Source organism: Mixophyes fleayi, chromosome 6 (genome assembly GCF_038048845.1).
Source record: "Mixophyes fleayi isolate aMixFle1 chromosome 6, aMixFle1.hap1, whole genome shotgun sequence".
Lineage (NCBI taxonomy): Eukaryota > Metazoa > Chordata > Amphibia > Anura > Limnodynastidae > Mixophyes > Mixophyes fleayi.
The window spans coordinates 12,041,367-12,059,353 of record NC_134407.1 but is presented as its reverse complement, the minus strand read 5'-3'; the positions used below and the strand labels follow the sequence as shown (position 1 = coordinate 12,059,353).

The 17,987-nt window shown below is 41.3% G+C and overlaps 1 protein-coding gene across 1 annotated transcript in view; it reads left to right on the top strand.

The window, feature by feature from the left end:
* C3AR1 (complement C3a receptor 1) overlaps positions 1-11,302 on the top strand; it is a 35,483-nt gene extending 24,181 nt beyond the window's left edge. The window contains exon 3 of the mRNA XM_075215123.1: positions 11,009-11,302. Within this exon, the coding sequence (XP_075071224.1) occupies positions 11,009-11,162 (154 nt within the window). The 3' untranslated portion in view covers positions 11,163-11,302. The remainder of the gene's footprint in view (positions 1-11,008) is intronic.
* Positions 11,303-17,987: the final 6,685 nt, after the last annotated feature.

The window sequence follows — 17,987 nt, the reverse complement described above, 5'->3', positions numbered from 1 at the left end:
TGCCCACCTTTAAAAGGGGGGGTACTGTCACTCACCGGACTGTGAGTGCTTCTTCCCGGACATTTAGGAACCGTGGCCGTCCTCCATCCTGAGGGACTGCGCATGCGCAGCCCTTTCTATACCTCCAGTGTATGTTCCTTTAACTTAATTGGCAGATCAGGCAACCTCCCTATATTAAGCACCTGTGGTCATCACCACATTGCCTGATCTTGGAGTCTCATTCCCCATGAGTCTCTGAAGGTGTTCCTGTGTTTCCTCGTTTATTCAGCCCAGCTGATTCCTGTGGTTTCCAAACCACTTCTACCTCTGTGGTTTCCAAACCACTTCTGCTACTGTGGTTCCCATACCACTTCTACCATCTACTGTATCATCGTGACTGTGAGCTGATTCCTATCCGCTGCCTCCGTGCACTACAGTCTTCTAACCACTTCAACTCTACCATGTATCATTGGGACTGTTAGCAGATGCCTATCCGCTGCCTCCGTGCACTACAGTCTTTCATTCACATCCACTCACCTGTTCATGATTGTGACTGCCAGCTGATTCCTATCCGCTGCCTCCGTGCACTACAGTCTTCAACCTGCAACCCGTCTGTGTTTCATCGTGACTGTTTAGCTGATTCCTATCCGCTGCCTCCGTGCACTACAGTCTTCAACCTGCAACTCGTCTGTGTTTCATCATCGTGACTGCTAGCTGATTCCTATCCGCTGCCTCCGTGCACTACAGTCTTCAACCTGCAACCCGTCTGTGTTTCATCGTGACTGTTTGGCTGATTCCTATCCGCTGCCTCTGTGCGCTTCAGTCTTCAGTCCTTGTCAACGCTCCCGTGTTTCCTTGAGTCTGCCTCCACTATTGCTACCCGCTATTCTCCGTGATCAACAGTGCCTGTTCAACTCTGCTCTCCCGTGTCCCATCGTTACTGCACCTGCTGGTTGCTATTGGCTACCTCCGTGTTCCCGCAGAGACCCGCTGCTGCTACTCCTCAGCACTACTCATCCATCTACTGCTGATCCGCTCTCCACGCTTTCCTGTGTTCCCTGCTGGTCTACCTACCCGTGCGCTGCACCTACTAGACCACCGCTTCACCCATCCAGGGACTTCGCATCCTGCCGGCCTCCTGCCGTTCAGGTATTTCTGCACTCCTGTCTGACTGCCTCCTGAACCACGGTATGCATACTTCTCATTGACTGTGCTGTGTATTGCATACCTTGCTGGACTGTGTTGGTTCTCCTCTGGAGTGTGCTATCCGCTGAGTCTATTGCCATCATTGACTGTGTTATCTTATGCTGGACTACTTCAAGAGACTTTCTATATTGGCAGTATTGTTCAGTCATCTATACATTTATATTGTGCATATCACTGTGGTTCAAAGTCAAGGTGCCCGTGTATATATTGTGTTGCAGTTTCTCCCCGTGCACCTCCTCACATATATATTCAGTGGTACAACTTGCTAGTGGCAGACCACTGACCCCTGTTTACAGTTTCACCTGTTCCAGTATCCTCTCACATAGCAGTGGTACAACTTGCTAACGCAGACCACTGACTCCCCGGATACCTTCACTTGGATTCCATTCCTTCACTCAGACAGCGGTACAACTTGCTATCCGCAGACCGCTGACTCTCATCACCTCCTCGTTTCTGTTGGACATTCCTCCTCACTATAGCAGTGGTACAACTTGCTACCGCAGACCACTGACTACCTTCACGTGTCCTTTGTCCATACAGTTCCTCGTGTATTACTACCTCCATATTGCCAGTGCTGCTAGTCATAGACTTTCCTGAGCATCTCATCATCTGCTATTTCCTGTTCCGTGATCACCCTGCTACCAGAGTACCATATTACCACCTATACTGCTCTGGTAAGCCTATCACCTGGTGATCCCTGGGTAAAGACTCCTAGTGCCCGTGACACAGAGGAGTGTGACAGAGGGGCAGAGGAGTGTGACAGGGGGGCAGACAGCGGGGCACAACGGGACAGGAGTGTAACAGGGGCAGAGGAGCGTGACAGCTGGGGCACAACGGGACAGGAGTGTAACAGGGGCAGAGGAGTGTAACGGGCGCACAATGGGACAGAGGAGTGTGACAGGGGCGCACAATGGGACAGAGGAGTGTGACAGGGGCGCACAATGGGACAGAGGAGTGACAGGGGCGCACAATGGGACAGAGGAGTGCGACAGGGGCGCACAATGGGACAGAGGAGTGACAGGGGCGCACAATGGGACATAGGAGTGACAGGGGCGCACAATGGGACAGAGGAGTGACAGGGGCGCACAATGGGACAGAGGAGTGTAACGGGCGCACAATGGGACAGAGGAGTGTGACAGGGGCGCACAATGGGACAGAGGAGTGACAGGGGCGCACAATGGGACAGAGGAGTGACAGGGGCGCACAATGGGACAGGGGAGTGCGACAGGGGCGCACAATGGGACAGAGGAGTGTGACAGGGGCGCACAATGGGACAGAGGAGTGACAGGGGCGCACAATGGGACAGAGGAGTGCGACAGGGGCGCACAATGGGACAGAGGAGTGACAGGGGCGCACAATGGGACAGGGGAGTGACAGGGGCACACAATGGGACAGAGGAGTGACAGGGGCGCACAATGGGACAGAGGAGTGACAGGGGCGCACAATGGGACAGAGGAGTGTGACAGGGGCGCACAATGGGACAGAGGAGTGACAGGGGTGCACAATGGGACAGAGGAGTGTGACAGGGGCGCACAATGGGACAGGGGAGTGACAGGGGCGCACAATGGGACAGAAGAGTGCGACAGGGGCGCACAATGGGACAGAGGAGTGCGACAGGGGCACACAATGGGACAGAGGAGTGCGACAGGGGCGCACAATGGGACAGAGGAGTGCGACAGGGGCGCACAATGGGACAGGGGAGTGCGACAGGGGCGCACAATGGGACAGGGGAGTGCGACAGGGGCGCACAATGGGACAGGGGAGTGCGACAGGGGCGCACAATGGGACAGAGGAGTGCGACAGGGGCGCACAATGGGACAGAGGAGTGTGACAATGAGCTCCTCATTGGCACGCCCTTACTATACATTGCCTAGGCGCATACGCCCTGTCCCTCTCCCGTTCCACCCTTCAAATCGTAGGAAGTTGGAAGTGTCATTTGCATTTGGACTTGAATTACATGTACTTGCGTTCACGGGCATAAAGTCAGTTTCTGAGCGTGCGCAGAGAAATTTCAACGAAGATATGTCCGAAAGTAAATCATGCACCATAATTGCAGTCGAGTAACATTTCTCAACCTGTTTTAATGCTCTTGTTCAATAAATATTAAATAGTAAAGCCCTGAGAATAATGCAGTATTATAAAAATTTCTCCTAGTATACAAAATTACAGGAATGGTATCGTTCAGACAGTCAACACTAATAAATAGACAGGCATTTATATAAACAAAAATGTCCAGGGATATATATTTAAGAAAAAAAACAAAAAACAGCGCTGGAGACTGAAAACACTAAACTGCCAATGATAAATCCGTGAGGTTGTATATATATTTTCTATAAATGTATTAATACAGTAAAACATCAATTATGAATCATAAAAACAAACACACATCAATATGGATTGAATGTAAAACAGATACTTAGGGCTAGATTTACTAAGCTGCGGGTTTGAAAAAGTGGGGATGTTGCCTATAGCAACCAATCAGATTCTAGCTTTCATTTATTAAGTACCTTCTACAAAATGATAGCTAGAATCTGATTGGTTGCTATAGGCAACATCCCCACTTTTTCAAACCCGCAGTTTAGTAAATCTAGGCCTTAGTACGCTGTATCAAGCCAAACATAGTAAACACAGATAGGTATTGTCAGATGGTAAAGATAAAATTCTAATTGTTGTCAGTCTGTCTGATTTGACATTACATATTGAACCAAGCGATCTGTGATGATAGAATAGATCTGCAAGTTACGATCGTTCTCCTGTAAGTGAATAATATACGACAGTTCCTCCAATTACTCATCAAAGAATGAGGAAATATAATTCTGTGAATGTGTTACAGTGTATCCACACTTATATACTCCACACTTATATACTCCACACTTATATACACTCCAAAAACATACTAGTAGGTTAATTGGCCGCTATCAAAATTGACCCTATTACTCTGTCTGTCTGTGTGTGTGTAAGAGAATTTAGACTGTAAGCTCCAATGGGGCAGGGACAGATGTGAGTGAGTTCTCTGTACAGCGCTGCGGAATCAGTGGCACTATATAAATAAATGATGATGATGATGATGATATATAAGCAGTTCCACTTGAAATTAGACCCATATGAGATGTTAGTTCCCCCTCTACTGATTAGTAAGTCTCTGTCCAATAGGACTATGATAAGATGTGTGTTTGGACCATTTTGATGTGTGTTTGTTTTTATGATTCATAATCGATGTTTTACTGTATTAATAAATTTATAGAAAATATATATACAACCTCACGGATTTATCATTGGGAGCTTAGTGTTTTCAGTCTCCAGCGCTGTTTTTTGGGTTTTTGTTTGGTTGTTTATTAAGACCCCACAGGTCTATACAGCAGCAGGCACTGATTCACCTATCCTCCCTATTGAAGTTTCAAATTCCATAGCGCCAGGATTTTTTTGCATTCCATTTTCTTCCCATATATATATATATATATAAAACCTAAAATTGTCCCTGTAATCTGGGATAAGTGTCAGGTAAGCATTATAGTGTATCAGGGAGGCAGGACAACTGCATGGAAACGTCAATCTGCAGATCTGTCAAATCCTTCATGCTGGAAGCAGAGAACGGAACGCTTAAGCGTAAGAAAATTGCGCTATATGATAGTGGAAAGCATTTTATTTAAGACCCACAGATCCTTTTTTTTCCTAGATTAAATTATTTTTATCTGCTGCAATATATTTACAATATAACAATATAAATAACTATGGTGAACAAAACAAATCATACAGGAAGGAAGTTGTGTAAGATGAGTTTACAGATAGAATAAAGACCTTGAGTGACTAGTAGGTTCCCTCAAGAAAGTGGCGACTACGGATAATACTCAACACCTGGCAACGAGAGGTAAGGATTGCTTACTATTACAGACATAGCGCAGGCTACAAGCCACTAGCCAGCTATCAGCAAAAACTTGAACAGACTAATATATATATATATATATATATATATATATATATATATTTAACGCTGTACTTTATTTTTTTTAAATAAATACAGGTAAATTTGAAACAATGCATTATCACAGAAAAGTAAAAACTGTTTTGCGTCAACAGATGTATTGTTTGTAAAGGATTGGGACTGTACATGTACAAAGTGATAATAGGTGCATAAGGTCACTATTTATCAAAGAGGGCAAATAGCTCTATAGGGCTTTTTTTATTTGCCCTACACACCTACGGGGTAACCACTGATGAAAACCCTACTGGCAGTAACCAGCTGCATGGAGAAAGCTTCTTATCAAATATGGTGACGGTACAAGTACCTCCGCAATAACAGTTATATTAACGCTATCTCAGAATGGCGTTAACACGTAGAGAAGGTACAGAAATTAATTTATTGTTGCAACAAAGGATTTTATTTTTAAGATCTAAGCTTTTAAAATAAATAAGATTATTGGGAGGGGGAAAAGGTAGATCTGTAGTATTCTAGTCATAGTGTTGTGGATGGCGACTGCTACATGAGGGAGAGTGGTATCAACCACTTAGGGAAGCGAAAGGGGTAAATGAAGAAGGGAAATCACATTTACAAGTTCAATAAATAATTAGATCATCTCTGAGTTAATCTTCTTTATAAACGATTCTATAACTGGCATTCAAAAGTTTTATATGCAACATAATCTTGGTGCAAATGTTGTTACATGTGAGCAGTCCTTAATTTACAGATAATAGTGAGTTTTAAGGAAGTAGAGTTTAAAGTACAATTAATATATTCACGGTTCAATCATTCTTAGGAATTAGAGAATTGTTGTTTTCAACTGTTACAGTTCCCTTAATAATCTATTTATATGTCCGTGAGTGATATGGGCTTAGTTCAATATATAGTTCAGAAAAGTAGGTAGATTCCTAGTTTTGGGTTACACTTGGATCTAATTCTGTTTTTACTCACGTCCTTTCTCCTTTGTACTTCTGACTTCTTGTGAGTGTTTCACCTGTCCAGGGTTGAGTGCACTTTACCATGAGTGTGGCCAAGGAAGTTACGTAGCTCCCCTTATCTGCAGTTTACTAGTCCTGAGTTGATGTTGGGTCTCTGTGTGCACAGTCCTCATGGTCCCGGTTGTCTCTGATCGGAAGGAATGTGAAGGGGGAGCTTTGCCCTCCAGAATGAGACTTGGTCCTCCAGGGTTGGAGTCCCTATGTGGTCCTGGGGTTTTGCTGGATCTGCTGCCGCTATTTGTCTTTTCTGTGCTAGTCACTTATCTCACCTGTGCTTCACTCTCTACTAATTTCTAATTCTGTTCTCATCTCTTCTTCGTCCCTCTCTATGTTCTCTCTTCTCTATCTACCTGTCTCTCTGGTCTTGTTAACATATTTACTTTCCGGACTAAAACTGCTCTTGTGATTACTAGAAGTGCTATCACTCTTCCTACTACTTACGAAGACCGTACTTGGTTATCTTTCTATAACTAACTTTATTTTTATTACTACTTTACTAACAGTTCTGCTTTTCCTTACTTAAGAAAATTACATTTCCTTTTTCTATGTATCCTCTTCTATCTTCAACATTTTTGTATTTTAAACTTCCCTATTTATCTATCTGTTTTGACAGTTAACATATGTCTCCCTCTCTCTGACCTGTGACTGAATCTTCTGTGTCTTTAAATTCATTCTCTGTTGGATTTCTCTCTTTTAAGGTTTCCCTTGATTCCAGAAGTTGGGAATGGAGTGAGAGGAAAGAAAGTGAGATAGACAGTTGTACACAAGTCTCTGAATTAGTTTGTAAGCAAAGTGGACAAAGAAAATAAGGAGGTAGTTGGAGAGAGAGGCTGGGTTTAAAGGAGAAAAGAAATGTGCTTGTGGAGAAGGACAAGTTGCAGACATGAGGTAGATGTGAGCATGCCATAGGCAAACCGAGGGGGGGGGGGTTCCTAGTGCCTGGAAACCCCCTCTAAGCCTGAGGCACTGTATAATTGAGGTGGCTGGACCCTGTTCCCGCTTCACACAGCTCTGCTAGAAAAGGGAAAGCTTTGTGCACATAACAGTAGTGCAGGCAGCATTGCCCATGTATATTATTGGGATAGGAAGAGTTGGAGAGCAGCCAAGCACTGTCTAAAATTATAGCCACGCCCCCATGCATGCTGGTCATGCCCACTGGCGCCGTGGTGTGGAAACCCCCCTCTACAAATCCTGTGTTTGCCCCTGCATGCAGTGGGGAAAAGGGAGTTGAGTAGATGGAGGGAATAGGGTTGAGGGGCAGGTTCTAGGGGGAGATATGCAAAGTGTAGGAGAAAGTGGGTGGGATGGATGGCATTTGGAATGAGGAAATTTGTTGTTGAATGGTGTCGATTTTCTGTGTGAAAAATAGTCAAAGAGAAGAAGAGTTGAAGGTAGCAAAATAGGGATTGGGATTTAAAAGACGTGGTGGATATTAGAAAACTGAAGTATGTTTTCTTTTAAATTGAAATGCCATCATTTTAAGGTAACAGGATGAATTTATACTTAGATTTTGGTGCACATTCACCTCCAGTGCTGATCAGCAGAGCCAAAGCCCTTTTGCAGATGGCAAATCAGTTTGGTGTGCCATGGTTGAGGTTTAGATTGTCTGAGACTATATGTGGTGGCTGGAGCTGGGTTGAAGTAGATGTTGAATAAAGAGCCAGGCTGATCAGGCCAGGGTAGGGTGGTGAAAGCAGAGAGTGGTAGTTTTAGCAGAAAGAGAAGTGGATCGGGATAAGAGTATTTAGGATGCAAGAGGGGAGCATGAGGTAATGAGAGAGTGAAGAGGAACAATTGAACCAAGTCATAATGAGCTCAAATGCAATTGCTGTTGCCATCACTCTTAGGTTTCTGTACTCAATGAGACCAAGGGCCACTTCTGGAGCACGTGTCAAAGCTGAAGAGGCTGCCAACTCTATTAACCCTAATCTATTAAAGTAGCCTCCACCTCCTCCATCGCCCTGAAAAAGAAACGATTTATGGACCCAGACTCTTTCTCCAACTACCTCTCAACTTCTCCCCACCCTCAAAACTACTTGAGCCACTTGGGTATAACCACCTATCTCACTTTATTTCCTCTCATTCCATTTTTCATCCTCTGCAATTAGGCTTACATGACTTCTCCTGTGCTGATAACCACTTATGGAATTCCCAACCCCATCTGATCAGACTCTCCCACAGAATTCAAATCCTTCAACACTTTCTGAAATCCATTCTCTTAATTATTGCTTACACTACTCCCATGTGCACTACCCACACAAGTGCTCCCTCACAACTGTCCTAATCTCTACTTTGAGCCCCTCTTGTTTCAGCTGTGCCCTCTTCCATTTAGATTGAAAGCCTTCTTATGAGTAGGGCCATCACTAACATTTGATTTCATGTCTACTTTGTCTTATTTTTGTTTTATGTGTGTCCTGTTTTCCTGTAAATCCTGTTTTCCCCACTGTACATTTTTGCAGAGCTGTAATGGTCCAGCGTCAGAAGCAGAGTCCAATACCTAAGAAGGAAGGCAGACCAAGATAGGTTCACTAATACAAAGAATGGTGAAGTCGTAGACAAGCCGGTTAATTGTACATGAGTTGAGGATGACTGAAGGCAGAATAATGCAGGAGAACAACAGATTAATGGGCGAGAGCACTATAGTGTGTTGAGGAGGAAGGGACAAGGCTTAGCTTGTATAGGAATTCAGGGTGGTGAAGCTAGACCATGCAAGAACATCAAAAAAACAGTTGGGGGTAAATTTATCAAGCTGCGGGTTTGAAAAAGTGGAGATGTTGCCTATAGCAACTAATCAGATTCTAGTTTTCATTTATTAAGTACATTCTACAAAATGACAGCTAGAATCTGATTGGTTGCTATAGGCAACATCTCCACCTTTTCAAACCTGCAGTTTAGTAAATATACCCCTTAGACTGGCCTGAACACAAGGTAAACAAGGAGCTTTCCAACACCTAGAATAGCTCAGTCAGCAGAACAGCAGCAGGAGCCCTGAGTTCAAATCAACTATAAATAATATAATCATCAATAACTTTCCACTCACAGACAATTGAATATACCTGATCTAAAGAGGAAATATTGGACTCAGTAACAGCAAACTGTGGGTAAAACAAACAAAGCCTTCTTTATAAGTAAGTGTATAACAATCTACATCTAGAAGATCGCTCCATGTAAAAATGGATTCTTATATCGTAACATAATATTGCAATATTAATAGAAAGCGAAGGCAAACAGCAACATTTGTTTAGACATTTTTAATTATCTTTATAGAAGTACTAAAAAAATAATACATAAAGGGCCCAGATTTTTGACACCTCAGGAACACTATGTAGCAGGCTGTATTGTAGCTTGATATAACAAACTAATACAAATCCCGAGCGCTCTAAACTCAAAAAAGAGTTGCCTCTTGTCGCAATCCCAACCAAGGGTGCCACCCCTTATAAAAATGGAACAATATCTAAAAGATTAGGCCAAGAAGACCAAACATTTGATAAATAATAAAAAAAGAGAGATGGATTTTTTATTGCTATATATTCCATAGTTTTGATTTATTGAATATATAAACTGTACTATGGTTTAACAACACCCAGATGTCTCTAATTAGAATTGATCATGAGACCTGTCAGAAATGAAGGAAGGGTATAAATAGTTAAAAAGAAAGGTCTTTAAACATCTTTGAAAAAGTCAGCCTTAGTGCTGACGAAACGCGTCGGGTGTATGGAATATCTTGCTGCATGCCTATAATCGCAGACCCACTTCAGCTATAGACCTGATTTTATATTTATAAGGATATTACAGGATTCTATTTATTTGAATCTACCAGCCTTAATGTCACCTGACATATCGGAGTGCACCAGACAGAGCTTAATCATTCATTAACACTTGTTACACTGGAGCGCTCAAGACGGAGACTGAAACTTATCTCTCAGCTGTTTGAACCCTATAGGGGATCTGTTCTTCCCCAGCAGCCTGGACGCCCACATTGTGTACAATTAAGGATACCCTCTAAAGAGATGTATTGTTTAGACCTGCTTTTTTTATGCTCCTTACAGAGGAACTTTATCTGAATGCTCCTCCATCATAAATGCCAGGTGCCACAAGAGGGGTGAGACTCTTGGAATCACCCTTTTCTTTTTCATTGACCTAAGTACTTTTATCGCTGGTAATTTTGGTAAACTATAAGACTTCCAAGAATTCCAAGATTAGTATACAGTGTGTACTGGCCACACACTCAGTTTACATCTATCTTAAATTGACATGATATATGCTACTATTATCCTTATATGATCTTTGTATTTTATTTTTAAATCGATTATAAATAAATTTACATTGTATTTTAGAAGAAGCCATCCATCTCTTTTCTTTTTTATTTATTAAATGTTTGGTCTTCTTGGCGCACCTAATCTTTCAGATATTGTATTGTAGCTTGAGTTTCTTACTAAAAGATGGTTACACTGGCAATATTTCAATGTAGCGAGCACTCTAATCTATGGTAGGTATCAGGTGTGTTAAGGTACCTGACACAGATATTAATGTATTTATTTATTATTGTATGTTCGCATACCATAACATTGTGACACATTTGGTAGCACTCCAGTCGTCTTTGGCCATGATCAAACACCTGGGGGTATATTTACTAAACTGCGGGTTTGAAAAAGTGGAGATGTTGCCTATAGCAAGCAATCAGATTCTAGTTATCATTTATTTAGTACATTCTACAAAATGACAGCTAGAAGCTGATTGGTTGCTATAGGCAACATCTCCACTTTTTCAAACCCGCAGTTTAGTAAATCTAGCCCCTGGAATGTTGTGGGATATGAAATTTGGAGAAAGAAGAACAAATATCTAGTAACTCTCTATGTCTTTACAGGAGATCAAGATGTTTAATGCAAGTGATGCAGAGAGGGACCCAACATCTCCCTACAATCATATCCCAGAACGTGTGTTCCCCATACTGCTTTTTGTCATCACCTTTCTTGTCGGTGTTCCCGGCAACATGCTCGTGCTTTGGGTTACCGGAGTGAAGATGAAATGGACAGTAAATACCATTTGGTTTTGGAACCTCGCTGTGGCCGACATTACCTGCTGCCTGTGTCTCCCGTTAGTCATTGCACAGATGTTCTCCGCGAATTGGCTGTATGGTGCAGCTCTCTGCAAGATTATACCTTCCATAATAATCCTTAATATGTGTGCCAGCATCTTCACCCTTGTGGTTATTAGCATTGATCGCTGCCTACTGGTTGTCCGGCCTGTGTGGGCACAGAATCACCGCAGTCTAAAATTGGCCTGGCAAGTCTGCTTGGTCATTTGGATATTGTCACTCTTGATGTGTCTTCCTGTCTTCCTCTACAGAGACATCATCCATATTGGAAATTATACTCTATGTGGCTACGATTATAGTTCCTTTGATGGTGCCGTCTACTTATCCATGAATTACACCGTTACTATCACACGTACAATATTCGGGTTTCTTTTTCCTCTATTCATCATTTCTGCCTGTTACATCCGTCTGACCCTTAAAGTACATAACGCCAGATTTGTTAAGGAAGGCAGAAAAACCACCAGGGTGGTATTCGGTATCATCGTAGCATTTTTTGTGACTTGGGCTCCCTATCACATAATTGGCATAACCCAACTTTACGTTAACACCACCGCCGTGAGTGCCCTGGACATAATCTCTTTGGCGTTGGCTTCCTTCAACAGTTGTATCAACCCCATACTCTACGTCTATATGGGCAAAGATTTTAAGACCAAGCTACGTCAATCACTGCACAGACTCATGGAAAGCGCATTTAGTGAAGAGATGACAAAACCACTGAACGCAGCAGGAGTAAAATGACCACCCAAGACAGTGAGACCTTGTGAGGTCTTGTGAAATGCCCAGTAATGTTAGTGAGAGAAGGATGCTTGAGCTGCCTCCGTAAAAGGAAGGACCTCTCTTTAAGTAAACAGACCAAGGGGTAAATGTATCAATATGCGGGTTCTTCAACACCCGCGTGTTCAGCCTCTTCCGCGATTAAATTTCAAGCGGCGCTGCATTGTAAAGGGAAGTTAACCCTTTACAATGCAGCGCCGCTTGAAATTTAATCGCGGAAGAGGCTGAACACGCGGGTGTTGAAGAACCCGCATATTGATACATTTACCCCCAAATTTGAACATGTAGCCAATTCTCATCTAGGGGCAAAGTTGAGATAATATGTGGGCAAATCAAACATACATCAATCAAAACCTACGTACTCTTCAAAAGCGTCACCATCAGACTCACCCAAATTCTACCAGTCATTACATTTTTTTGGTTAGCACTTCTGCCTCACAGCACTGGGGTCATGAGTTTGATTCCCGACCATGGCCTTATCTGCGTGGAGTTTGTATGTTCTCCCTGTTTTTGTGTGGGTTTCCTCCGGGTGCTCCGGTTTCCACCAACACTCCAAAAACTGGTAGGTTAATTGGCTGCTCTCTCTCGGTCTGTGTGTGTGTGTGTGTGTTAGGGGATTTAGATTGTTAGCTCCAATGGGGCAGGGACTGATGTGAGTTCTCTGTGCAGCGCTGCAGAATTAGTAGCGCTATATAAATAAATAAATAGATGATGATGATATGTAAACTCCATCTAGTATCCAGCCTAGTATCAGCTTAAACTGAACACTTAGGCCTCCATGGTTAGCTCTCAATGCATCTTGGGTAATGATAGATGGTGACCATTTTAGAATTCACATTTTAGTCAGAGATGCAGTATATATCTCGGCTTAGCACAGCATCGATGGTAAGATTTTGTGTCAAGTTATGCCATGTTTTCATGTTTGCATTACATAATCATCATCATCATCACCATTTATTTATATAGCGCCACTAACTCCGCAGCGCTGTACAGAGAACTCATTCACATCAGTCCCTGCCCCATTGGGGATTACAGTCTAAATTCCCTAACACACACACACACACACATACTAGGTCAATTTGTTAGCAGCTAATTAACCTACCAGTTTGTTTTTTTATGGAGTGTGGGAGAAAACCGGAGCACCCGGAGGAAACCCACGCAAACACGCGGAGAACATACAAACTCCACACAGATAAGGCCATAACATCTGTTCCTATTGTGATTACATTCTATCATTGCTTTATTACAGTTTAACCACTTGAATTCACATGTTCTTTACTACTAAAATAAAAACCAATCTTCAGATCTTCACACCTAGATTGGATTATTAAAGTAGGAGTGGTTATGCTTTCTGTTCGATTATACTCAGGTCAAAGGGAAGTTTATAGTGAGGACAGAACAGTTAATCAGAATCATAATTGTTTAGATAATTTTTGGGCAAGTCTGTAAATTTGATAGCGCTGAACAGCCAGATCTGTGAAATTTGGCGATCAACATGGTTGGACAAACCGGAATTAGATCCTTTTGCTTGGAGCTTGCATATAGTTATTGCCACTAAAAAAAAGCAGCTTATTTAACAAGAGCTGTTCTACACCAGGTGGGAAAACTAGATTCAGATGGTTCTATCTGATGTCATTTATTTCTTGGTGTTGCTCTAACCTGCAAAGGCTTTGGCAGTAGATAACGGAACTTAAAACTATCCTACAATTTTTGTTCTCCCACATTAGACTTATTTGAGTCTTGAAATCTACGGGTAGTTTGAGATAATATTTCCACTAGAGTTAAAACTCCTAGGGCTAGATTTACTAAGAAAATTTGAAAAAGTGGGGATGTTGCCTATAGCAACCAATCAGATTCTAGCTTTCATTTATTTAGTACCTTCTACAAAATGACAGCTAGAATCTGATTGGTTGCTATAGGCAACATCTCCACTTTTTCAAACCCGCAGCTTAGTAAATCTAGCCCCTAGTCCTTAAGTTTTGTTATCCTTGTAAATCTATTGCAATGAAGTGTCCTGACCTGCCTACTCTATAGTTGCTTAATTCTGTTATATCTTTGCATAAAATAGTGCCCTGCCAAGCTATAAAACATCTGGGCTTCTTAGCTTTAATCATCTATCACATATGCTGTTTTTATTTTATTATTTTTTGTTGCTTTCATGTGTTAAAAACATAAACAAAGATAACCATTAAAGAAACTGCTTTGGGGTTACTTTCTTGAGTTCTTAATGAGTTCACATGTTTTTTGCCAACATAAAAGGGATCTGCCTTTGGCAACATGTTTCCCAATTAATGTGCCACCACTCTATTTAGTATTATGCCTCACTTGGCACCACAGCCACCTACTCTTACTCAAATTACCAATCTTCTGCTACCAGTAGAATCTGTAAGTGTGTCAAGACTTATGTTCAATGGCAACAGATTGGATGGTGATGAACAGGTTTATAACACCCACTCTCTCTACAACTTTGCCAGTCAACAGTGGCCCAGCCGGTTGAATAGATTTGGTTTTGGTCCTGGAGAGGGATCACTAATACTACACAGAAAGGTGACACATCAATAGAACAAAATGCCTTCAAACAAACACAGGAAACAGTCATCTTGCAAAACAAGTAAGAAAATAGTCTCTCTCCTTCTTCATCATTGACATAGCAGCATGGTGCTAAATATTTTAGACCAATATTAAATTATATTAGAAAGGAGAGTATTTTTCAGAACCTTTCCACCAAATATTGTTCCGCATTCATGGAATTATGAGCTTTTCCAGGGGGCATTTATCTTTCAGTGTTCCCAATCCTACCTCAACCACACACAGCAAAGTGAATTGATAGATTGCAGATTCCGTAAAATGCAAAAGCACAAATATAGTGCAGAATGACATTTAGCGGAATGGCAAAACAAAACCTTGAAGATTGTACCCCATTGGGCCACATACAAAAATAGATATTAATGGTATTGAGTAAACTCCAAAAATATTATATCTAAAGGTCCATGTTACTATGCAAGGGGTGCAAATTAGTTTTCTGTTTTGCACATAAGTTAAATACTGACTGTTTTTTCATGTAGCACACAAATACTTGATAGCTTATTTGTATACTGAAATTTAAAGTTGATATTTGTGTGCTACATGAAAAAACAGTCAGTATTTAACTTATGTGCAAAACAGAATGCTAATTTGCACCCCTTGCATTGTATGTCGAAGTCAGCATATTGGATAAAGTCATTTCAATTAAAATCTAGCAAACTTGGTTGTCTTTGTCTGAAAAGATGCGTACGGTACGCTACTGCGTGAAAGGGCGTACGCAGTTGCAACACGTGGCAACAACAGTATTTAGTCTTTTATACACATTCACACAAACACGCACACTTGTAAAATAGTACACATTAATGTCAGTTGCAACACATAGTCATTTATGTAGAAATATATTAGTATTTATATGTAATATTATAAGTTATATGCATAGCAGTAAAACATATGGTACACGTTGAAGGAATCTAGTCGTGTGTGGTATCATACTCATCCCCTTCGCATTTGCAACTGTCTGATTTACCCTGCGAAGGAATCGCTGAGTGCATACGCAAGTTATTAATGTTAAGGAATTATGGACTATTATGATCAGAGCTCATCCCCTGGAGAGATGACCCCCTCCTTTGGATTCCTGAGCTTAAACTAGCCAATGATTGACAACCCCTTGGACCTTCCTGAAACCTGGACCAATAGAAGCAAGCTATACCATCTGCATTGTTTTACTGTATTTCTGTGTGCATATAAGCAGCAGCTTCTCATCTAGTGTTCAGACATCTTGTCCCCAGACTTCAGGATTGAATGACTGTACACTGGATCCAGAGCGTCTACGATAAGTAACGGCTGTACTTATTATTACTTCGCTTGAATATATTCTGCTACTTTAAGAGAATAAATCTTTGTGCGTTGGAAACACAAATCGAGATTCGACAATCGTTATTGGTTAGCGACAATACGCACTTAACAGTAACATGGAGTCCAGGAGACTGAAATAAGAAGTTTCTTAAGTTAAGATCCTTAATGAATCAGGCCCCATGTGTTCTGAAGTTTCATTCCTCAGCTCATTGGTAGCAAAAGATAAAATCAAAAATAAACAAAATTATGCCAAATATATATAAGGAGAATATAAAAGATAAAAATTTAAATAATAATAAGTAGAAATAAATGTTGGTAACGAGATGTGTTTGTGTATCTGCTAAATGATAAACATTCACTTATGAGATTAAATAAGACCCTTTAGGCACTATTCAAGAGAAATTGAATTGCCTTACTACTCAATATAAAATACTTAATGTTTTGACCGAAAAAGAACAAAATATACATACTACCGAAGATTCATAAAGATAGCTGTGACCCCCCTGGGAGACCGATTGGGGCTGGAGTGAATTCCCTCACTTCCAATCTCTCTGAATTTATAGATGCACATCTACAGCCAGTAGTTGTCTCTCAAAAATCGTATATAAATTAGATAAGGTCACATGGGATCCAAACTGCCTACTAGTTACTGTAGATGTGTGATCCCTCTATACTATATAAATATTATAAGACACAATGTAGGCATATTAGCCAGCGAACATTTTTTGTGTAAAGAAAACACTAGTATTAACCTAAGAAATTTTCTTTTTGAAGGTATATCTCTCATTCTTAATAATAATTTATTTCCATTTCAATGGCAAATATTACAAAAAGTAGGGACAGCAATGGGGACCAAGTTCGCCCCTAGCTACGCCAATTTATTTATGGTGTATTGGGAGGAGTTAACAACCTGGCAAAAAAATTCTTTTGGGGCGAACCTGGTCATGTAGCATCGATATATCAATGATTTTGCATTTATATGGAGATAAAACAAAAAACTACTAAATTCCTTTTTTTAAATATTTCAATTATAATAGTTTTAATATAGTTAGCTTTTGAAATTAATACACTCAGTGTCAATTTCTTGGATCTTACAGCATACATAAAATAAGGGTTTATTTCTACCGAAACCTACAATAAACCTACAGATTTTAATTCATGTATACATGCTTTTAGTGCATATCACCAGAATTGTATAAATAACATTCCTTATGGGCAATTTGTCAGTTTAAGAATAAATTGTACAGATAAATCAATATTAAATACACAAGTGGAGGAAATGTTCACTCAATTTGAAAAGAAAGCTTACTCTAAGATAACAGTAGACAAAAGCCGAACAAAAGATCTTTAAATTGGACAGACCAACCCTTTAAGAGAAGTGTCAAACTGAGGATAATATCAAAAAGGGCACAAAAAATGGAAATAGTAATAGTGGGAGGTCCTGAAAAAAAGATGCAATTATAGGACCACAGTTGCCAGAAGCCCAAATTCATTTTTAGAAAAACGAAAAGCCAGCGAGATAAATTGATTAAGGGCTACTTACCTGTGATAAAAACTGGGAGGCCATATAAACACAAAAGGCTTCCATAGATGCTGGATTTGCCAGATAAAGGCACCCTATCTAATAATCTGGTGAGCACAATAGTCCAATTCGTAATCCAGGGACAACATAAAAAAATTCATCACTTATCATTCCAAGAATGTAGTCTATCTATTAAAATGCAAATGTGGAAAACATTATGTAGGGCAGGCCCGGCGCTCCCATTAGGCAAGGTTAGGCAATTGCCTAGGGCGCCGGGACCTGCAGGGCGAAATTAAAAAAAAACGGAAATCCACGGGGAGGAGAGGAGGGAAGGGGCTATTGAATCTTACCTGCATGAAGCTGCTCCTCTCTGCTCTGTCTTCTCCCCTCCGCTCACTGACAGTGACAGGCCATGAAGATGTCATCATCACAGCCCAACAGTGTCTGTGAGTGGAGGGGAGAAGACAGAGCAGAGAGGAGCAGCTTCATGCAGGTAAGTTAAAGAAAGACATGGGGAGGGGTGGGGAGGGAAGCGCAGCAGCGATTTTCACACAGGGGGGGGCGGCAATTTTT